The sequence below is a fragment of the Pygoscelis adeliae genome, unplaced genomic scaffold, assembly GCF_000699105.1.
Source record: "Pygoscelis adeliae isolate BGI_AS28 unplaced genomic scaffold, ASM69910v1 Scaffold298, whole genome shotgun sequence".
Classification (NCBI taxonomy): Eukaryota; Metazoa; Chordata; class Aves; order Sphenisciformes; family Spheniscidae; genus Pygoscelis; species Pygoscelis adeliae.
In genome coordinates this window covers 2764688-2788727 of record NW_008825303.1, presented here as the reverse complement: position 1 = coordinate 2788727, position 24040 = coordinate 2764688, and the positions used below count along the sequence as shown (strand labels likewise).

Below are 24040 nucleotides of genomic sequence, written 5' to 3'. Positions count from 1 at the left end.
TACAGTCTTTGGAGAAAAGCAGTAAGTTGAAGTCACTATATATGAACAACACAGCCGCTAAAGATATGAACAGAAAAGATTTCATTTAATATCCCCAAATTCTTTGTTCCTCCCCCTCCCTCCCTCCCCCCCCATATTATGTTAAGACCTTTGTGAATTCTTCTGTATCTAACCAAATCTCCAACTTCATATTTGGAAATGAGATCATCTTAGTTTGGAGGACTTGTGGGTCCTATTATCAAAACACGTTAATGAAACTTTGTTTAATTTATAGCAGAATATCTTAATTTGCTGGAATAATTTTTGCTTCCGTTAGCTCATAAGAAAATGGTTTTCTGTTTGTTTTTAAGGGTAGTTCTTCACCTAGATTTTTATTGTAGATAAGCAACTTTCCTGTTGACAGCAAGCTTGTAGTCATCTTTTGCTTGAACTCCAACAGTAGTATCTCAATCACTAAAGGAACTTCAGCTCTAAAATGGATACTAGCTTTTATACCCATAGTTGAAGTCCTGACAGTGTTTTTTAATAAAACAATTTAACAGAAAAGAAAAAAATTAAAGGACTATTACTACAAGTATTATTCATTTCATAAGTCCCAGCGTTGTCCTGTTGTCAATCCTGAAAACATGTAACCTCACATACGCTAAATAAAGTGATTCTAATGTAACCAAAAAGCAGCCTTAGATTTTCTGGTTTATATTACAAAGAATGAAAACAGTGTTAAATTACCTTGCAACAGTTACCAGAACCTTTAAGTTTCACAGTGGTTCCCTTTGTGCGTTAATAGCAAGAAACTAAATAATGGACCATGGAGCAATGGACCACTCAGAACAAAGATCACATTAAAAAAAAAAGTGTCAATTATCTACCATGCCCCTGCTCACATGGTGACAGTTATCTAACAACAAAAGACAGAACTAGGCTGTAAAAGCAGGAGTTTTGTGCAAAGGAGACGAACCGATACTTAAATTCACGCAAGTCCTAAGACTAAATGAAGCCATAAGGAAGGAATCCATGCAAGTTTTATAACAAACAGCATCATTTACTGGCAAAATTTAATAAATGTATCAGTAGGATGGTGTTTCAAAGCAGGATTGCCATCAGTTTTATAGCGTCAACCTCCACTTGACACTTCACTTCATTAACATGTTTTAGAGATCGAGACGAGGCATCCAGTTGCAGTCTTTTTACATATTCCTGAGTCATAAGCTAATACTAAGTTACTATACTCACCCCTTAGCATCTCAACTTTCTTTACAGTTTAGCAAGATTTACTTTTCCTCATCATTTAGAGTACGCTTTCCAACATCAGGAGTTCAGTCTTTTGCAACTGGTTAAGACTCATTATTACTCTAAAGCCAAGAAATGGCATTATTAAGCAACCCAAATCCTCACCTCAAACTACACCTATTATAGGGGCTCCTGGTTGTGCCTCCAGCAGTACCACTATGTGATTAAGCACCATACAGTCTTTATAGTCAAACAGATTTGTTATATCCAATCTTTGTTCTAACCACAAAAACAAACCCTGAAGATCATACATGGGCAGTAAAGCATCCCTCGTGACTTAATACAGATCTATTTCTAGGCTCTTCCTTAGACTCACTAATCCGTTCTTTACTGGATAGATGGTGATTATGACATACGGGCAAGCACTCAGTTGCAATAAAGCCTAAAAGAAGTAGGCTACATTAGATCAACGCTAGGTTACCCAATCACATTTATACTTCAGACTTTTTACCACTGTCCACAGTACTTCAGCATGTAAAACTATTTACCTAAAAGGCAAATCAGAACAGGAGCCTATTGCCTCTTCAACTCTGTCCTTTTAACACAAATTAAAATGCCATAGCCACCAAGCGAGATTTAAGCCCACTAGAAATAAATGAGGGGAGAAGTTCAGAAAAGTAAAAGATGGAGGATTAAAGTTTAGACTGACTTTCTAATCGTGCATTCCTCCTGTTCCCATCCTGGCCTGCACCAGGTTCTCATACCTGGCTGCAGTGATGGAGTTGTCTACTCAGCTGACCCACAGGAATACAACTTGCCTGAAATCTATGTAATTTCTACTTCTTGTATGAGAACACTCAGACAATTCAATATACTGATTCTTTTGCTGAGCTATTTTAGATACAGCCCTTACATGGAGCAAACAAAACAGTCAACCACCCACCTACCTAAAGCTAATCAGTGTTTGTTATTCAAACAAATTTAAAAGACAAGCTTGTTTTCTCTTGCCATTTGTATCTTCATTCCAAGGGATACACAGAGCTCAGGATCAGATTAACACCATCACAAAATAATAAAAGTAACAGCAGTGTAATTACAGTTAAATCCTGTACAATAACAAAACCTTCTGCCGTCGAACACAAATCCCTCTACAGCAAGCATATTCTTGTGAGCAGTACTACCCACTGGTAGTGGTCAAAGCTTTTGCCCTATATACCCGGAGAGCTGAATTTCAGGTAGTTCTGAAAACTCAAGAAGTCCCACAGGAGTAATCTTGAGTTGTTCTTTGTTGTCATCCACCCCAAGAGCATTCTCAGAGTTACACCAATCCTGCTAATTCTCGTATGAAGCTTTGCATAACAAAAAGGAAGAACGTTTTAGAGGATATGTATCCCAACTTCCTTTTTCTCCACAAATACACTGTTTTATATAATGAGATTATATATAATGTATCTATGTATTTTTATATATATGTGCACACATATATACACATACACACACATGTATATACATACGTATGACAACAAAACACAGAAGGATTAGCAGGAAGTATTTGTCAAGAGAATTCTTTTAAAGTGTATTTTAAGAAGGGAAATCTGAAGCATTTTACCTGTTTTATAACTCTGTGATCTATATATATCCCTGAGTTCTTTCATAAGTCGATCTGAAGCCTGAACTGACCCAGAGACTGCACCCTGAAACAAACAAAAAAGACTCCAAATAAGTGAAAAGTAATACTTACATCAAACAGCTTTATTTCCATTACAAAGTTACACTAACTAGAAGGCATTAAGAATATACTAATTTCTGTATTAGGATTAGTTTTTTTAAAAGTTACATATTCTAGTGAGCGGAGACTACTCAAAAGAAACAAGACACTCCCTCTAAAGCAGCACATTAATATATACTACTACATGGTATAGGTGATACAAACTTTTAATCAAGGTACAACAAGACATATTTTTCTGTAAAAGAGTTTAATCTCTTCGGCATGTGATTTCCAAGATGGATCCACAGTACATTTCTAATAGGGAAATATTTCCTTTTACCTTCTGCTCTCATGCACTGGAAGGAAGAGTTAAGACTAATCCTAAGAACAAGCTTCTGCACATAAGGTTTTGCTGTTTTCTCAGAAGTATATTTTTATTTGGTTATGAAAAAAGGTACAGGAGTTGGGAAGCATTGACTATAGAGAACACCAGCTTCTGGATGAAGTAAGACCAACCAATATACTTACAATACGCAGAACAAAAGCAACACTATTATTTGCAATAGTGTGAAAAAATCAGCACCTACACAGAGGAAGACTAAGGTAAGTAAACCTTAAAATACAAAATATTTTGTTGTGATTTGTCATAGTTCTTGTTGTTTATACAACCAGGGCAGAAATCTCTCCTGTTCTTTTAGAGCTCAGTTCTGTATTACTCAGCATCCCAAAGTGATAGAAAACTTAGCATACAATTTCTGAACCTGATATTTCAGCCTGAGATACAGTGCTAAGGCAAAAAAGACAAACAAAAAAAAAGAGACCTTTAAGTGACATGCATATAAATATGACTGGCTCTAGAAACCACCAGTTATTGACAAACTAATGAACACACCGGTTGTCAAGTAACTGATGTCTACTTACATCCAGTGCAGCAGTTGTTGATATATTCTGCACACATCCCCAACGCTGACAGTTCTATGACCTTGGTATTAACTTTTGTCTCAATTTTCTGAGCTTAAAGTGAGACAGAACTCACAGACAGTTTTTCCTCTTACAAAATTAAAGTGCTTTTTAGAATAACATGATCACCAAAAGTACCTAGATTACTTTCTCCAATTGAGTGCCAAAGCTAGCAGGAAAGGTTTTGATACTAAACCTTAAATGTTACATGATTACACTGCTTCTATATTCCACCCGAAATACCATTTTACATTCAAGATTTTTGGAAAACAGAGATATAAAAATTAGTGTTACAAGATATAAAATATGAAAAAGGAATGAGGACTCTGAATGAGGTAAGGTGGCTATCACCTTGATCCCCAACCCTGTGAAACTTTGGCTTTCGCCGGCAGTCAGTTTCCCAAAGGTAGATTATTTCATGAGACCCATGCAGTTCTCTGCTGCTGCTTGGACTTCAGTCACTCCCACTGAAATACAGGCTAATACATGTGGCTCATAAACATGCTTTCAGGAGGAAAAAAAAAGAAAAAAACCATCACCAAACACAAAAAAAAACCCCACATAGAATAAAGTTAGGTTCAGCCTCTCTATATGAAGTACTGAATGATTAGTTTACGGGTCTGTTTTTCTACTCCATCTAAAAATTTGAAGAGATTTGTTTCTTCAGTTTCCTTTCAGACACTACAAACATCTACAAACAGATCCTTTTTGCATAGAAGTGTCAGAGAAGTATTTCTGGAGGAATCTGAAGCAGCTATGACCATTGTCTAATACCTGAAACGTCATCTCTGCTTGCCTGAAGTCAACAGTGATATTATACATTCTACAAGGTCTTAACTGTAGGATCAAATTAATTCTTAATAAGGATTAAATATCAGTAATAGTTACTTGATGCTAAAGCCTCCACATACTCCTTTGTCTTATCTGTTCAGTAGCATCATATAATATGCTTAGCTTCACACTATAATCTGTAGAGTATTCTTTTAGGCTATTCATTTTCATATTCCACTGGATTTTATTATGTAGATTACTGAAATTCCACTAGTTTTTCTTAACGGACCGGTATGAAGAATGAACTTTGTAATTAAATACACAAATGAAAGGCAACTTCCTTTCATCTGATTAAACAAAAGCTACATAAAGACAGGGCTCCAGACAAGTCATTTCTCAGTTTACTGAAGCCCCCATCTATAGAGCAGTATCAAACAAAGAAGGGATTTCTCTTCCTTTAACAGCAAGCGAATGAAGTTTTATGGGAAAAAAATGGTTGTTAATATGTTATTTCCAGATTACTATTATTTATACCCACTATTTGCAAACTAGCTGAAAAAGGAAGCATTGCACTTAACAAGTTAACACAACACAGTGTTAACCACCATTCTCTGTAAAATTGCTGTGCTTTTTCAGACCTCTACTGAGTGTTAAGGTTGAGACTCATGAATGTGTTGAGTCCGGAGGAAAGAAACTCCATAGAGAAGTGTCAAGATTTTGGCTCTCTTCTGTGCAGAGCTGTGCAGTATCCTTGCCTCATCTGCTGTAGTGCTTACTGAAAGAAGGAATTGTCTTACATTTTTCACAGAATATCAACCTCTAAATACAGGCAATTTAAAACCAACTTAGATTCTCAAAGACATCCTGCGGAAAACTAGTGTCCTCGTTGCATCTTTATTTCCATCAAATTAAGCTACTGAATTTCTGTACATAATGTTGGAAGCTCACCTTTACATATGAAAATTTAAGTATCTTCTGTACTGTACCAATTTAAAAACCAAAACTTAACACACCCACATACTCCTGAGTGCCATTATAACGGCTGATAAACTGAAGTGGTATTTAAAAAAAAAAAAAAGGTTAATTTTAGTGTGTGTAAGCTAGCCCCAGTAGACTTTGTCTACAACAGTGTTTTTTACCCTGTCTTCCCAGGAGTTTCTAGTTGGGCTGCCCACTCCTTATATAGCAGTATTAAATATAGTTACACTTGCTACTCTAAAGAATCAATAGACTGCAAACCAGTAATCTATGATTAAGAGAAAGAGGCTAGCCAGCCTAACCTAAGTAGTTTAGTACAGGAGCTTACTTTACATGCTCTGAACTACCCTTGGAAGAAGTTGACGAGGAGGCTGCAGAGATTAACTGCTATACCTGATGGTAACCTTAGTGCCAAACACCACTGCTTTGAAACACAAAGTCTTCATTCTGGTGTCACTTTTGTGTTACATAACTACTGTGAAAGTGCAGTTTAGAAGAGAGTACTACTTGCATCACACCATTGTGTGATATAGTAGAGCAGCGAGTTCAGTTTCGACTATAATGGTACTAAAATTAAAAACTTTCACTTTCAATAACTCGCTATATACAAGTTATAATTTCAGAGACTGAATTCAGATATAAATAACTGAGTATCCTTCTGGAAAAGTGGGACTTACCACTCCAAGGGAGATAAAGCTCCCATTTCTCCAGTTGTGAGATCAAGACTTATAGTCGCAACTGCCTTAGAAATAACTGGTAAACCATGGGATCTGACAGGTATCTGTCACGTGGGGTTGATGCCAAGAGCCGAAAGGCATAGGCATTTGATCTGTAAACTGAAGAAGTTAAAAGAGCTGCCAGACAAGCCCCAAGTGACTTTTTTCCTATTAAGTAATCGAATAGGCACAAAAAGTCTCACTTGATCAATCTCTCCCGTACACACATACTTGTGGTTCTCCAGAACAATGAGCAGTTAAGCTGGAGAAATCCCTGCTACAGGAGGTAAACATTTACATGGACAACATGCCATTTGCTGAGCTGCAAATAACAGAAACACCTGGTACAGGAATTCCCACAGCCAAAACCGTTGGACATGAAAAATATTCATGAGACACATCACTACAAGCCTGTCCTGTTCTCAAACTCTTCCCTTGAAGGATGTGCTTCTGCCACTGCCAGAAACGTGAAACTTTGGTCCAAGTCAGTATAGGCATTATATTTTTCAGAAGTGTTTCTATCCTTAATTAGTATTTTAGTGTGCATGTATAAATTTGAGTAAAATACTTTATAGAACAGTTAAGCAACTTCTGAAGTCCTAGTTTTCTTAGAACTTCTGCATTCGCAAGTCAGTAGGGCACACCTAACCATGCAGAAATCAGCACAGCACATGCCACTGCTGTAGCTGTCTGCTGCACTAAGTCTCCAGAGACATGAGGTTTTTGCAGCCTTAGCTTTTCTCCTTCGGATATTTTCTTTTCCCCTTACATCCCTCAAACACAACTACATCCCACTCCTTAAATGAGTCATCTGAGGTAGGAGGTGCAGTTCACTGCAGTTTTAAATCCAAAGACTGGATTGTCTGGTTTCCGTCTGATCAGAAAAACACCATCACACATCAAAACAGTACAGTAAATGACCTCACTCACAATACGTTTCAGATAATTCAGCCACAAGACTAAAAATGACCTGCTAAAACAAAACACAAAAAATTCAAACTCCTCCGAGATAATAAAATAAAATCTGAAGTGACCCAAAAAGAGCTAAAGAATACAAGTTTGCTCTATTGTCACTGAACATTCCCAGTATTTGTGCCGAAGTACATTAATTCCTGGAAGTTAAAGTAAATTCATACTTAACCTTAAGGATTAGAGTGAAAATGGAAATGACACCTTAGACTTCATAAAATCTGAAGATGAAAGTGGAGACATTTGAGACTTCTAAAGGAAAGTGCATAAACTCCTCAGTAGGAAATGGAAAAAGCTAATAGTATTATCTAAATAAGAAAAGCATTAATCTGTAAAATGACTATGTGGGGAGAGACCTCTCAAAAGCAAGCAGCAGCAAGTTGTTAAATATTTGAAGTTAATGATTCCAGTTCAAAAACCCTTTTTATTCCCAGTAAGCAAGTGGTTCTTTAAAGTTATTACAATGTTAAGAGGAGGATTAATTCTTGCTCCAAGTTACATACCGTACCGCAAGCCAAATTTAAGTTTATTTCCTGATGCCAGCAAGAAGAATAGGATTAGGGATACTGCCGAGGAAGAGAACTAGTTTACAAAATTAGTAGATACATGTTCTTAACTTGTATAAAACACACAAACCCTAAAAACTCCTATGACAAAAGTCTTGAGCAGCAGAAAAATGTCTTTAACCTGTTAACAATATGTGAGAACGGGACTGCATGCACTCCTTTCCTATGGAAAAACCTTTAGCATGATCCATAACTTCAACCTGCATTTCAGCCAAGGGGAGAGAGAGGATGACCCGTGGATTTGGGCCAAAGAACATGTAAAGAAACAAAATTCTTCTGGTTGCATTGGGCACCAGTCAAAGCCCTACATTAGGCTTCACGTTCCCTCTTCCAACAACAAGCATGTAAACGGCATGGCTATATTTTACTTTCCTCTGCTGAGGAAACAAAGTATACCAAAAGAGCTGCATACTTTGTGTGAAAACCTGACTATGTTTAGCCATAACATTTAAGTTTGTGAAACTCACACTGTCCTTTAAGAAAACCCACTGTGAAGGGCTGTACAGATTTAAATTTTGCTTTATGTTAGGATACTGAGCAAAATTCTGCTATCTGAGAGCATGTTTAACATGTTCTATTAAAAGTCCCGTATTTTGGCAGCATAAAGGGGCCTTTAAGTGCTACTAGGTTAGCTCTTTCCTAGGTCAGTAGTGCAGCTATAGTTTTCAGTTCTCAAGCACTTAAGAGTAAACCCTCACAAGTCCTTTGAGAAATTATTTAAGCAGCGCAGCTATTCCTGGTGACCCACAAAAATACCACAGTTCCTCAGCAGCAGTTGAATACCCTGTTCCCTGTACTCAGCTGACCTTGTTTATGCACCAGCATCAACGAGAGTGTCTTGGCATGAGAAACAGCTATTATGTAAGTTGAATCTGCTGTTGTCAAACAAAAAAACAGCAGTGTTCATTTCGGCTCCACTAGATGTGGAAGGAAAAAGCAAAAAGAAAGGCAATATTTGCCAAATGGGAAAGAACAGATAGCAAAAGAAAATCTGCAGTTTTAAGAGGCTTTCCACACCAAGGAAGAACGTTGACACTACAAAAACCTTTTTTTCAGTTCTACCAAATTTTTAGATGACGGTAAAGCAGACCATGCCTTTCAGGCTGCAAGAGGATTTATTTTATTTAACAGTTAAGGAGTCTTTACCATTAGGTCCGAGTTATAAATACAGAAATACACAGGATCTCAACAGGCATCTTGTCAAACTCTGAACAAACAGTTAAGTTTAAACAAAACCAGTAAGTAATCATTGTGTTTATCGTTAGGCAAGTCTTAAAACAGACTTGACTATACAGCAAAAGCAGTTTGGCACCTTATGTTTACCTGCTTTTAAATACGGAAATGCTGATCAGGTTTTGGGGTTGCTTTGTTTGGTTGGTTTGGTTTGGTTGGGGGGTGGGGTGGGGGTTGGTTGGGGTTTTTTTTGGAAGGAGTGATCATTACCATACGCTTTCCTTCAGACAACCTGATAGGTAGCTATTGCATTCATACACAAATCAAGGAGCAGTCTCCTCTAGCCAGCTATCTCACACTGCCTATTTCAGCAGAATGTAAGTCTAAGGTATTTTTGACAGGTTTGCATTCAATTCATATTAGAACAGCACTGGGACAGGAGCAGAAGACTTGTAGTTGAAGAACTCCGATAAACGTGCTTCTATTTTATTTCCTTTGCAAAGCAGATGGCTACAAACTGAATCTCTTTCCCATGTTAAAGTGTCAGTAACTAAAAGGAAGTAGTTTAGAAAAAAAAACTTAAGTTACTTAGGGCCAGTAATTCATGACAAGAATAGTCAAGATTCTGCTAACTAAAGGAGCCTTTTCCCTAAATTCTTATGATCTGTCAGGAGTGCATCCAAAATTAAAAGTGGATTGGCTTGGCTAGCACTGAGCACTTTGAATGTATGTAGTTCTCGTTACAAATCAAAAGAGGTTTACAAAAGTTCTCTTGAATCTAATATAATTTTTAAGTGCAATTTAGGCTTTTTAGAAAATATTTACTGGAAAAATCATCAAGTATAAGAACTAGAACAAAGCTGGTTCCTTGGGCAAAAATCCAGGTGTTCCTTTAATACCAATCCTAAATCTTATTCCTTCCCTAAATACTTACAGGTTCCTCCCCTGTACCTAACTACTGCTCACATCCTCAACTATTAGCTTAATGAGAAATAGCACATCTTGTGTCTGGACATGATCTACATGTCTGCTGACTTGCCAAACAGCATATAAAAACTTACGAGCTCACACAGTAGAGGGCACCAATTTAAGCACCTTCTTTCTGTACAGGTGACTTATGAAAATTTTAGAACCCCTACCTTTGCCTGAAATTGGTCACAAACAGAAGTACTGAATTTCATACATTAGATATTTTAAGCCTCTGTGAAACAAAAGTTTTGATTTCTTTGGAAGCCAGGCTAAATAACATTAAGGTTGTATGACATCATCATTCCCTCCTACATTCACCTTTGAGAAGTAGAAGCTTCTCTGGAACTCTGCACTTGTGACAAAATGTTTCTAACCCTCTGGAGAACAAGCAGGTTTCTTTACAACTGCCTGCTGGCAGGATCACTCGGAAAACTGTGATAATAAAGCTGCAGAGCTGCTGAAGGCCCCTTGCTTTATGTTTGGCAAAGAAAAAAACCAAACCTTCAGTAATTTCCAAGTAAAATAGATATTACTGAAAAACAAGCTCATGCATAAAATGGATTTAAAGCACAAATTCCCGGGTTTACTAAGTATGTTATGTCACCCATGACTTAATTCAGTCAGTTTTATATATGGCTTTATTTGTTATTTTAATAAGGGCTCAGCAACAAAAGCCATTGTGCTGGTTTTGGCTGGGATAGAGTTAATTTTCTTCCCAGTAGCTAGTATGGGGCTGTGTTTTGGATTTGTGCTGGAAACAGTGTTGATAACACAGGGATGTTTTCGTTACTGCTGAGCAGTGCTGACACACAGTCAAGGCCTCTTCTGCCTCTGAATTCCTTGTTTTGCTTTGCTTGTGTGCGCAGCTTTTGCTTTACCTATTAAACTGTCTTTATCTCAACCCACAAGTTTTCTCACTTTTACCCTTCTAATTCTCTCCCCCATCCCACTGTGGGGGGGAGTGAGCGAGCAGCTGGGTGGTGCGTCATTGCCGGCTGGGGTTAAACCACAACGGTCATGCTTACAACCTAGATGCTTTCTGCTGATTCTGCAACGAGGACTATTGTTCATAACAAAGGCATCAAGCAAGAGACAGAGCGACAACCAAATAGATACCTCTGGAAATTAGACAACCAGTTAAATATCATTAACAAGTGTGAAACCTGGATTTACATCTAAGAGTTGACTCTAGTGAAAAGCTAAAAGATACTTCTTCATCCAAAATGCCAAGAATACCCCAATCCAGTTTGACAAAAGAAACTATGATAGCATTCTTCCAGGCTGAATGAGAGCGCTTTGAAGTAGTTTTTGTGCCTCTGTGGGATGCAGACTGACAACTAACTTCCTGTGCCAAAGATTTTGATGAAAGATTAGTCCATTTACTAAATGACCTTGGGAATTTTAGCTGGCCTATTCAAACTTCTCCAGAAAGAGCTATTTAGGTCCCATAACTTAAGACATTTGTCCCAAGTATGCTGGAAGTCAGCTACAGGTTAATTTATGTCTAGGTGCATAGCAGTAGGCTTTATTTGCTGAAAACCATTTCTATTTTAAAGCCAGAAGTATTGCAAAGAAAAAACACAAATCATTAACTCACATTTAAGTGATCTTGCCTTTGATTTTTTCTGATTTTTTCTAAGATTGCAAGGTTCTCTTTTTCAATGCCTTCATCCTCAGATTTCTTCCCGTCAACTGGTTCCTCCTCCTTCATATCATAGTGATCCAGATCTTCAATGTCCTACAGGATAGAGGAAAATTCACTGTAAATAACTTAACTATGCTCTTTGTTCAACGAAACCCTCTCCAAGGGCATTTAGGGATACAGTCACATACTGCACAGCACTATGTATTAGTGACTGTTGGATGCCATTTCTATTTTGCTCTAACCACCCTCTCAGGCAACAGTATTCACTGGAAGCGTAGGGAGCCTTCACCATACGAGACCCAAATTCACAACGGAATTCTGGTCACCGAAACAAGCACAATAAAACCTCTGCGAGAATTTAAGATTGTAGTGAATTACCCCATTAAAGTAGGTAGAAAACAGGAAGTTAAAGCATTTTGAACAGGGCTTGAGAATCCAAAAGTACCCAAAGTCAGGGTGTCTCCAAGATGTTTCTAAAAGCAGACTCTTTCTTCAATTAGAATCCCAGCTATATTACACTTCTGGCAAACAATGATTAACATATCTGGCAGGACTACAGCAATCCTTCAAGAAAGTTAAATATTAGAAAGCTACATGTACTTTATTCAAGGTGAACATTTCAGCTGAAGATTAGATGCAGCATGAGGATATGAGACAAAATTATGTGGTCAAATATCCTGATCACACGAGCCAACATTTAAGTTCTGAGTTCTAGACTAAGACACTGAGAAATCTTCCACTCTGTATTCTGAGATGGGGTTATCCTGTTGCAGATGAGCACTCTGAATTTAAGACAACTGCCTGTAAGGTGATTCAAGTGCTATTTGTGGAGAGGAGGGGAAGGATATAAATACCTTGAGATGAAAAAGGAAGCACTACAGCAGCCACACCAGCAAGCTACGAGTAAACAACTATCAGATATGCTGCAATACGCAGTGCTCCATCACACCTGTGGCTACTCTTTATGCACCATCTGTTGCATGGCAGGAAAACCTGGCCATAAATGCAAATTCACGGATGTCTTACATAGTAAGAAACACACCTATCAGGTGCCTTTGACAACACTGTTTCCTCAAACTGTAACAGATTTTACACTAAGTATTCTTTAAAATGTTCATGTTTCTCAAAATAATGATATAGCCTTAGGAACCCTAAGCCGCTTTTCAATTTAGAAATTGGACTAGATTACAAGCGCCACAAAATGCTACCTGACAGCTTATAAATAATGACAGACATGACAATTTTTTTGCCTAAAGTAACCCGAACAGAGTGCAAAAGTCTACTTACAAATCTGCAAGCAAAAAGAGCTTTGTGACAGCAGGATATGGGAGTGTACATACTACCTTTACAGAAACTCTGGCTCCAACAAATGTGGTCTGGATCAGGCTAAATATGGTGTAAGAGAGGCTGCTTCAAATTAATTCCAGAACATGGATTACATTTAGGTCTTTTCTAAAGGAAGATCTTCTATTCAAAGAATGAGTTGTTCGTTCTTACTACACACCTTCTTCATTAAAAATCTAAATCTGAAGTAGTCAGAACAGTTCTCCTATAGCAAAGCTATTTATAGTGGTTTAAAAAGCAAGCATCTTGGAGCTATTCTAACATGTTGTAGAAGTAATTGAAAGGGGTGGTTCTCACACAGTAAAAAGCTCATTAAAAGGAGCACCGTGCTGCCAGACAACGACATAAACCCCTTAAAGTTTAGCATGTCTGTTTCAGATGTCCTTCCACTTCCTTCAATGTATTATAGTTAAAAACTAGCTTGCCTGTTTAATAAATCAGCAAACTGATTTACTCTTAGTCAGTCTGCTTCAATTTGGGAGGCACTTTCTACTGTATCAGAGGCAGTTCATATGCTGCTTGAAACAGGAGTTAACTATGCAAACTTACTGATTTGGCACACAATGTTACATATTGTTTGACTAAAGCACAAAAGATGTCCAATCCTCTGTACCCAAGTACTTCACAGCTGAGATCTAAGTTTAAGAAGAAAATTTCACTGGTTTTGGTGGTTGAAGTGAAAGCTGATATTAAGGTAAATGTCCAAATTTTTAATTATCTTTTCTGTTGAACTCTAGGGAGATTACATTTTACAGTTTGGCTTAATAGTTAGCCAGCCATTGCACAGCAAAATGCCAGAGTTCTACTAGATGAGGATAACAATCTCATATATACACATACTTCACCCATATCTTCTTCTTCCTCCTCTTCTGATGTAACTTCTTCTGTTGTTCCATTCTGCAATACAACAATGAGGTTTCTGCATAAATTGTGCATATGTTCCTTTCTTTCAAAAACAGGAAGTTTACTATCAAAGAGAAATCAGTATATATGAAAGTTACACTTAGCAAGGTCTGCAAAGGACTGAAGTTTAATGTGAAAGATACACAAAGGTGCTTTCCTCGAGTATGACAGTGAAGAGATTTTTGCATAAAGCAAAGATAAACAGAATGTCACAATTAATTTCACATTAAGTTCTAAGTGGAAACTTAAGATTCAGATAAGGATATCCTATTCTGAGACAGTGACAAATGCAATAAACAAGCCAAGTGGATTATAACTCATGACCTCTTAACCAGGAAATCAGATCATGGCTCTGATTGGAATCCATATACATGCTAGACCTCTAAAAAGAAAAAAAAACAACAAACTTTAGACCTCTAAAACTTAATGGATTTTTGTCTCACTACCTAGAACTTCTATGCAACAACTACCACCATCATATAGCCATTGTCATTAGATTATTTGATATAATATCAAAGCAATACATTGAGTTGATTTTTCATGGCTTTCCAATTCAAGATACCACTTCAAGCTCAGGAAGTTTGAGCTGCAGAAATATTCAGGAGCATTCTGATATGCTTGTCCTCTGCTTACTCCTCCTTTGGCAAAGAAGGAATGCCACTGCTGTAGACAATGCAGGGGACTAGATGGATCTTTGGTCTGACTTACTAAGGCCACTCTTATTTAACTTGCAAATTATCTGACATTTCTGGCTAAGAAACCTTCCATGAATTTGTTTTTGAGTTTCAGAGCATAAGCAAGACTCTTCAACAAAGCTACTTCCTAATATTACAGGTCTATTGCTTTACAGTTGCACTGCTGTGTGGGTGGTTGAGAGAAAAGACCTATAGGATTACAACTTGGCACATGACCAAAATTAAGCAAGTTATTTGTCATTTTTACAGTACTGTCACCACAGGAAAACCATATGTTATGCTACAGGAGTTTTTAGAAATCATGCCATCTTAACATGTATAAGCAAAAGAAGATATCATAATCTTATTAAAAATACAAAAAAGAGCAGTTACTGTCAGTTACCAGTTCTGCTTTCAGCACAATACAAAATATTTTAGTTAACCAGAACATTTCACAGCCCATCACAACTCTTAATTTGTCAAGACCCAAAAAGTAAACAAGGCACCTCAGATACTCCCTACCCAAAGTAGCATATGGTCTTGATATCCCATGTCTCTGCAAGGGATTAAAGAGGAAGGAAAACATCAATAGTAGCTCATCCAAGTGCATACTGTAAAACATATACTCTTCAAGAAAAAGCAAACAGTGTTTAACCACATTTACGTTTCGGAAAAAAGTAAATTTGGGAAGCACTAGGAATGCACAGCAATTGGCTCGAACAGTACTTAGGAGGGAATTAAACTGCCAGCACTGGTATCACATACACACCTTTCAATGATACAGAAACTCCAAAGGAAATTGTGTATTATCATCACACCATTATTAAATGGATTCTGCAAACAAAATTCAGATTGAGGACACCATAAAGCAACAGTGCTTCATATCTCAGTTCTGGCTTACACAAGGTTTAATCGTTCCCACCATCTTGTTTCCTGGAGTCGAAAAAACAACTCCTTCATTGCCATAAGGAGGTGTCCACAGCTTTTTAATTTACCTGTCCAGCTGGTAATGGTTGATCTAACATTTCAACATCTGGATGCTGAGGAAGATTATATAATCTGCAGAGGTCACATATTAATCTCTTCAGCTGTTGCAGAAGCTATAAAAAAAGAAAACATGGAAACATCTGTTTAAACCAAAGCACAGGACAATATATTTTGAATTTTTTCACCTGTTGGTACTGAACTTTCAGTCAGTGTACAGCATTTAAGTCTGCATGTGCTAGAATGAAGTTAAAAGACCCCTCTTTTTCTCTGTAGTCATTGTAATAAAATCCCCACAATGGGAAACCAAGGACATGGCAAGTTAAAGACGGCTCCCATTCATCTCCTCATGTCAAGTGAAAAAAGTCACGAGCAAAAGAATAATCTGCTCTGGCAGCATCATCCATCCCAGGCATAGGTGTCTCAGCCACAAATCACTAGGGAATAATCAAATGGTCATACTCCATGAGACAAGATGGTCCATTCCAGTTTCCTAGGTTAAAGAACCATGTCTTCAAAAAAACAAGGAGAAACAGTCTGATTTTCCACATCCTGAATCCCTTTCTAGGGCACACCAGTGAGGTACTAGAAGCAAGACAAACACTGTACAAGGCATAGAAACTAGCCAACCTCTGAGCTACAGCCCAAGTAGTCTGCTTGCCATATCTTGTATCAGGTTGAGGCACAATCTGGTATCTGATCACTGATTTATGTTTCCAGCTTTCAGCGTTACATTGACTGTGTTGTGTTAATTGCAAACTATGGAACACCTTTCACTCACTGTAATGCTATCCAGAAAATCAATTTAGTTCTGCAGAAACAGAGAAACATTAAGTTTGCTTCTTGATCACGATGTTAATTAAGTGGATTTCCATAGCTGTTAACTTTCTCTAGGCAGCCTCAGATTCCCAGTTAAGGCCAAGACCGTAAAAGACTGTACTACTGCATTTCGTAACTTTTCAAGGTCTTTGTACGCTTAGAGCGGCAACCCCTACTCCCCTTGAAGTATCTCTACGTAAAAGAGGGAGACTCAGGCAATGTGGCCTCACCCAAGGTACAGCATAGACTGTATAATCCCGAAAGAATGATACCTTTACAACACTTTGGTGTTTGTACACCGTATTTCTTAGAATATATGATAAATTAAGGTATCTAAGAAAAATCTAGTCACTCCAAAATATTCTACATGTCTAAAGCCTTGCTATTGGCCAGTTTAAATGCTCTTACCTTACCCTACTGCAAGTGAAAATTCAGCCTCTCCAGGGTTAAGAACTCATTTCCAAGCCCAAATCACTAGCAGCGATAAGCAAATGTTGCCCTTCTGCTATCTGAAAGCTTCACTGCTTTTCCCTTCTCCAGCAGAATTCAACATTCCTGTTTAATAGGAATGTTACTTATTCATCAGAGGCCATGAACTAACATACCAGCCTGCATTACAAGAATTATGACATTCCCTCCTATCACACCACGTTTGCTGTTTCTGCATCATTCATGACAGTCATCCTTAACTCGAAAACAAAGCAGATGACACCAAAAGAACTGGTGTATCAGCAACACATTTCTTGTGAGTGTATACGTGAGATGTGATAGTTTATGTTGCCAGAAGCTTTCTGTAACAATCACATTTCTCATCAGTGTTAAGACTCTACACCTGTTTGAAACTTCCTGGGTGCCTGGAACATCAGGAAATCTTTTAGCAGGTGGAAAGCAAGTTAATCAATCAAAAAATTAGTTGGTAAATAGAACCACAGGTCTTAGGACTATTATTCTCAGTATGTGTAAGATGTTTAAAAGTTGCACTGCTACACATTTTGTTGAGAAAATTTTTCTCTGTACAAACAACACTGCCTCATGGAGAGTTGGAGCATAAACTATAAAATTTCAGGAACTGTAATTTTTCCTCATGTAGCTATGTAAAGCTAGGCAAGCCATTAATTTGTTTACATCTGTTGTGAAGCATACAAAAAATCTAAATGGTGGGGGAAGAATACCACCACCGGCATATGGTTGGTCCAAAGCTTGGAAAAGCAGTTGAACACAATATTAGATGCATCTCTACAGAAAGAGACAGTAAGGGCTGGGAAGAGAGTTAAGAACTGCTTCCTGCCCTGCCTCCTCCACTCCCCATCCTCTTCACGAGAAGTCCTGTCACCTGAACTGAAATTCAGAAGGAATCTTTGCAGACAGGACCAAACACATTGTAAGCTTCTATCACTTCCTTCTGAACACAGCACGACTGTGAGGTAGCTACTCAAGCACTCTCAAAGCAACAAACTGCTGGCACAACCTGGACCAAATTACACAGTGGCTGTGCCTGAAGAGGTGCTTCCCGGCCTCCAGCAGCACATTTTCACCTTCTCATTTGCTCTGGCACCAGAGATCACACAACCATGCAGCAGCTTGCAAGCTTCAAGGCAGATCAGTTCCTGATGTGCTTCAGCACAGAAGCACCAATTTCACCATATAGGGGGAGGCAGGAATGTGCAGCTGAGAGCAGGGACCCCCTTTTCCTTGGCAGCAGTCTACACTTCAGGGTTAGTTTAATGCAACTGTCAAACTGCAGTTTCATTTTTATAGCTAAGTTGTTTTACTTGACGTCAGTTTCTACAATCTGCAAAGGTGGTGGCAGAGCGAAAAGCTGATCCCATCTTTACAGCCCTTCTTCCTTATTGCTATGTTTTTCCTCCACAGGAACTCATTTCATATCCTTGATCCTTCTGCCATGGATCACCATCACCATTATCCCCTAATGCTCTGCTCATATCTATGAAAAAATCATAGGATAATTTGGGCTGAAAGGCATGTCTGGAAGTCATCTGATCCAACCCCCTGCTCTAAGCAGAGCCTAGCATGATTTGGTATACGTTAAGGGTACATGAATAGACTGTATCAAAAGGGATAGCAGATTTCTGCCATGTATTAATAATTTAAATGTATTTCCAAGCTAACTTCACAGGCCTGGCTAGTGTAAAATGAATGCTTAACACACACGCTTTGCTGCTACTGAAGAAAAGTGGGCTATCAGTACACCAATAGTTTCCCTGGGATACAAACTGCCTAAAGCAGAAACTAAACAGCAACTAGAATGCATAATCCACAGGGTATTAAAGGAGCAATGTAAATAGCCTGCAAAGGTAAATGCTCAAGTGACCAAATACAATGACAAATTTATAAATTAATTATATTGATTATAAGTAATATAAAAATAACAAGATATTAAAATATAATATATACATCTAGAACATAACTTTTAATGCTTCAGGAGTTCTGAGAAGTTGGTAGTTCTTATGGACACCATAATGCTGTTTTAGAACACAAAAACACCTCTTACAATTTTTTGTTTCCTGTGTTAACATCTTACAAATCTGAAAACAGTTTAGAACAATTTTTCTGAAACCTATCCTACATTAGAAGGCCTTTTTATGCATGAAAAGATCTTTCTAATGCCATATAAAAGCATTAACAATTTTAGGATACCTTTAAATAATATCAATATACTGCTGGGTTCACTATGAAGCACCTTGTTTTCCGGTTACCAAGAAACATGGACTGAAGAAGTATAGTGTAAGTATACACACGTATCTACATGTATCTATATACATATATATGTACACACTATCTATATAAAAATAAATAAATCAGTCAATAAATCTTAGCCTACCACTGAAGGAAACTGCTGAAGAGGAAACAGAGGGAAGAACTAACTGTCATTTGGAGTGTGACCACTACTTATCTATCAGGTAGTCTGTGACAGAAACTCACACACATTCAGCAGCCTCAGGCAGTTTCAGAAAGTAAAGCAAAGCTTCTTCTTGCATGTTGTCTCTACGATCCCCAATACATAATTAGTTGCTGCTGTGTTGGTAGTTTGTAGGAGCCAACATTCTTTCCTGAAGTGCCATCATGTGGGACTAAATCTAAATTCTTAATACAGAAGTAGTGTGCTTAGGGACAGCAGCTTATCAAAGTTGTACACATACTTATGCCAGGAATTCTGTATTTTTGAAGCCTTCCATGCAAGTTTAAGCCCTCAAGCTTTGGAGAGTGTGAAAATTAAAGCTGCCACCTGAATTTAAGTCCATTTCACTATTGCCTTTAAAAAGCAAACCTCCAAATGATGTATAATTATATTTAATAATCCATGAAGTAAGGTTTGAGACTTTAGACTTGCAACTATAACTTCCATTATACTAAGCAGAACAACGAAATGGAAGTAGGATTTATCTTTTGCATTGCACAACCACTAGAAGGAGGCTGTCAGTTTCAGCTACCTACCGAGTCTAATGCAATGCTGATTTTCAGGATCTGAAAGGGAATTCAGGAGACACGAGGGGTCAGAAAGAATTCCGTAGCCCCTTCATCTGCTGACTGGAGTTTGTTCAATATGAACAGTCAAGCAGCTAAAGCCTCCAAACCTAATGCTATCTATGCTGATCATGTTCTTAACAACCTATCAACGTTTTTAGTGTTTTGAGGAATTTTCATAGCAAAAAGCACCATGCTGATGCCAAGGTGAACACAGTTTCAGACCCACAGAAGATTTTCCAGAAAATGTGTGCATGATTTTAACATAGGTAAAACAGTTTTCCTTTCACCATGTCAAATGACAAGGCTTCCATATATATAGCCCCATCAAACTTTTATGCCTGAAGAGCATGTTCTTCAGTTTCCCAAACAGCTGATACCTGTCAAAAGTTACAAAGCAGGTAGAAAGGGCAGAGTAATACCAAAGAACTCTAAATCAGGGCACATGTGCTAGCAGTGCTTTTAGCACATGTTCGCTGTGCTCAGTTGAGCTCCTGGAAGAGTCCAATGCAATTTCCCATTCAAAATTTGGCTGTTCCAATAGCTTTATGAGTTTAGAGCAACATGGCACAAGCGATCCTTTAGCCACAATAAATTAAATGAAAACTGGTTTGAAACATTCTAAAAGTCTAAATTGAACTAAGTGAGTTTTTAGGAGAAAGCATGATAAATCAGAAGCCTCTGAATTTCTACAGGTAGTTCCTTATCCCTTCCTACCCTACTCCAAGAAGTCTGTGTGTGAGTTGCTCCAATGTCCTTGAAGGGGAGGGAGGTAGTTGCAAGGGGAAAAGTTGTAGGGAGAAAAAACAAACCCAAAACTCACAAAGCCAAGCCTTTTGAGCAAAACGAAGTAGTCAGATTTTGTAGTGTAAGTATTTGTCTCTTCAACCACTCCCATCTGTCTTCATCTTGGCATCACATGATGTGGGGTGGATTCCTGAGAAACCAATGGGCCATCCACAGGTGTCTATTACATCAACCCATCAGCTTTTACATGGGCAAGTACAATCTTGATATCAGAAGCTGTTTTCTTACAATGTACATAAGCAGTCTATGTGCATATGCAATTCAGCACAGCAAGTCCTATGCATGTTTGTAATAAAGCTTTCTACCCTACTGCAAGCAAACCTGTAGGAAATATCTTGTTTAAAACCTTTTGTCTGAAGCTACTAGCCACACCAGCTTCAAGCTAGACAACCTTCCAAGAAGTGTATTCAAGAAAAAAGTTCATTTGGCCACATATTCTGGTACTATACCGTCATATGTCTTTCTAGGCAGAAGTCACAAAGACTAAGATCTATAACATTCCTCTAAATGTAGTTTTATCTAAAGTTTAGGTTGTAAGAAGAAAATACACAACTGATATGTATGTCTCCTGTAATCATATCCAACACATTAAAACACTAATGTTCCTCTGCAATGCTCCTTTGCTTTTAATTATGGCAAGGCATATGAAGACTCTCACTTGCTTGTTAGTTTTCTAATTATTTCTGCTAGAAGTCAAATGCATTCTAAATATTCTTCAGCAAAAGAAATTTACACATCCTTATTTAAGGTCAAGTATGCTTGACTAATATTATCCCAGTAAACATTACAGGTAAGTGATTTCATGAGAAAGAACATTCTCAACTTTTCCAAAACCAGGCAAATACTAAGGCCAGCACATAACCCATGCAAGAAGCAGTATTCTGCAGACTGATTTGGTTTGTACGCATCACGTGCATGCGTGCGTTCCTGTACACAAAAGTAAACAAAAAATTTAAAATAATCTGTTAATAAAGATCATCTTTAAGGGCTATTTAATATCCATAAAGCTGAATTTGGAGAGGAAAAACAACACTTTTAAACACTGAATTTGTCAGTAGGCTGCAGTACTGCTCTTCACGGAGCAAAGTACCTTTGTACTGAATTTTTTGTCCAAGTAATATTCAGGGACACTTACTTTCCTGCACAGAATGGGAAGTTAATTTTTTTATACATATACACACACAGCTCCTATCACTACATCAAAAGGGTACTCAAGTAAAATGTAATGCCTGATATTTTTCCGAAATACAAACCTACCATTAGAATCTGTGCAAAGATTTTCTTTAAATAGCAACTGTCAAAAGTCACAACACTGTTTAAACTTATCACTATCTAAGGAACATTCTGATGAACCAGAAGCTATCAGATCAAGTCTTCTTTACCGAAACCAGGAATTCTTTGTATTAGTTACCATTACAGCCATGTTTTGGTTGTATATGTACACAACACAAATATGTATATTCTTGAGAATATACATTCTCAAGAACACAAAGCTTTTGCCTCCGTAATTGATCTCTGTGCAAAGAAAACACTAGAAGACCTGTTTTATTCAGTAGTTTTAAGTTCTCATGCATTTTCTGAATTGTTTTCAGAAAACCTTAAACTGTGTAATTATTTGGGCTGAAACAGCTTCTTTTAAAGAGCAAGCTTTTAAGTCATCTTCTCCTCCTTGCCCCAAATCTTTCAGATTACTTTTGGTTCATATGTTTTTGGAAGAGAAACTTGTGTTTACAACCCCCCCCAAATAACCCCAAAACTGAACTACTTTAATTGCCTGTTAATGTGACAAAGCTAAACAAACACCCAAAACCAAATAAACACCCAAAACAACCAAAACACTTGCTCACCAGCGTATTGCTCTTCTTAATATCTTCTAAACGCTCTAAGACTGAAGTCAGGTTTGGGTCATCTGATTCTACAAACCATATTGGTGATGAAGAGGGGTAAGACTCCTGTTAAAAAACAACAACACAAAAGACCCAACAAATAAATAAACAAAAAAACCCGTAAAGCTTTTAAAACTCATTCACCCCAAAAATTTCACAACACAGTATTATCACCTTTTATCTCACTCTAAGTCAGGTAACATAGAAGCTTTTAACACAGCATTTTTAGGCAACGCAAAAGAAGTTGAAAGAAATCCAGCCAACTGGTTCTTCTAGTATTTCATCCTATTTTCATCTTGATCAGATGATGGACATACATAAGAAACAGTGCTGAAAAGTTTAAAACCCTGGAGGCGGGTGGAGCAGGAGGGAGAAGTTTACAAATGCAGTACAGGTGATTATTACCAAAAAATGGAGTCACAAGTAGTACATGTCAAAGAATAAAACAATATCGATGCTGATTTTTCATAAAAATACAGATTCTTCCAAATAAAAGCTGTGAAAGCAACAAAACCTGGAGTCTTCAGATTTCCTCCTCAAACAGGATTATTCAAACTGTTCTAGCACTGCCCCTCAGACTGAAACAACATAGCTCAAACCTCCTGTCTTGGAGGAGAAGTTAACGGGCAGATCACAATGCCAAAAATCTGCAATTTTATCTTTGTACCATCAAGGCCCAGAGGACCTTCCACTGTTGAAAGATGTCTCAAACAATAGCTTGCATGCAACCCTATCAAGAAAGCTTACAAAATTTCTTCCATCAATAGAATCCTACAGTTGTTAGGCAGGTGCCAAAACACATCCTAGTGACAGTGAGATCAAATGGGTTGACAGGATTAGAAGCGTACTTGATTTTCCAGAACAAGCCATGGTTAGGGCACATACAACATATGGAACAGATGTGGCCCACAACCGCTCATACAATCCATGACAAGTGATTTGTCCTGGATTCCAGCCCTTCAAAAGGTGCTGGTAAGACCCTTGCTATGGAAAGGTAAACAGAAGTCTTTTGCCTCTTGTTTAGATGTTTCAAAAAGCAATTCCAATTTTTTTCCTAACACGGGTTTGGTAACATTGTGAGGATGGAACAAACCATGTAGCTTCCAACTCAACAGTAAGTGTCCCTTCATAACATTGACATGCTTGGATTTTTGTTTTGGTTTAGTTATTCAAGGCCGCCTCCACTTCTCACCCATTCAACTAAATTCTAGTAGCTGAGGACAAATTGCTGAACCTCAGTTTTATCACCCAGATATTATCTTCGTATCCCCAGGTCTTACAAAATAGTACGAGGGAATTTTCATTCATTTCCCTCACTGCAGTTTAAAAGGAAAAATTCCGTATTTCTCATTCCAGAGACAACAAATCATGCTTCGTTCTTCAACACTTAGAGTAAAAATTCCTACTGCTACGCTAATAGGTGACTCCAAAATGTGCACTATGCTTACAACT

The 24040-nt window shown here is 37.8% G+C and overlaps 1 protein-coding gene across 1 annotated transcript in view; it reads right to left on the bottom strand.

Annotated features, from left to right (window-relative positions):
* Positions 1–24040, bottom strand: part of UBE2Q2 (ubiquitin-conjugating enzyme E2Q family member 2) — a 50512-nt gene that overhangs the window by 11301 nt on the left and 15171 nt on the right. Inside the window, exons 2-6 of the mRNA XM_009330066.1 lie at positions 22550–22654; positions 15602–15706; positions 13870–13926; positions 11638–11778; positions 2840–2924 (exon numbers count right to left, since the gene is read on the bottom strand). Of these exons, the coding sequence (XP_009328341.1) occupies positions 2840–2924; positions 11638–11778; positions 13870–13926; positions 15602–15706; positions 22550–22654 (493 nt within the window). The remainder of the gene's footprint in view (positions 1–2839; positions 2925–11637; positions 11779–13869; positions 13927–15601; positions 15707–22549; positions 22655–24040) is intronic.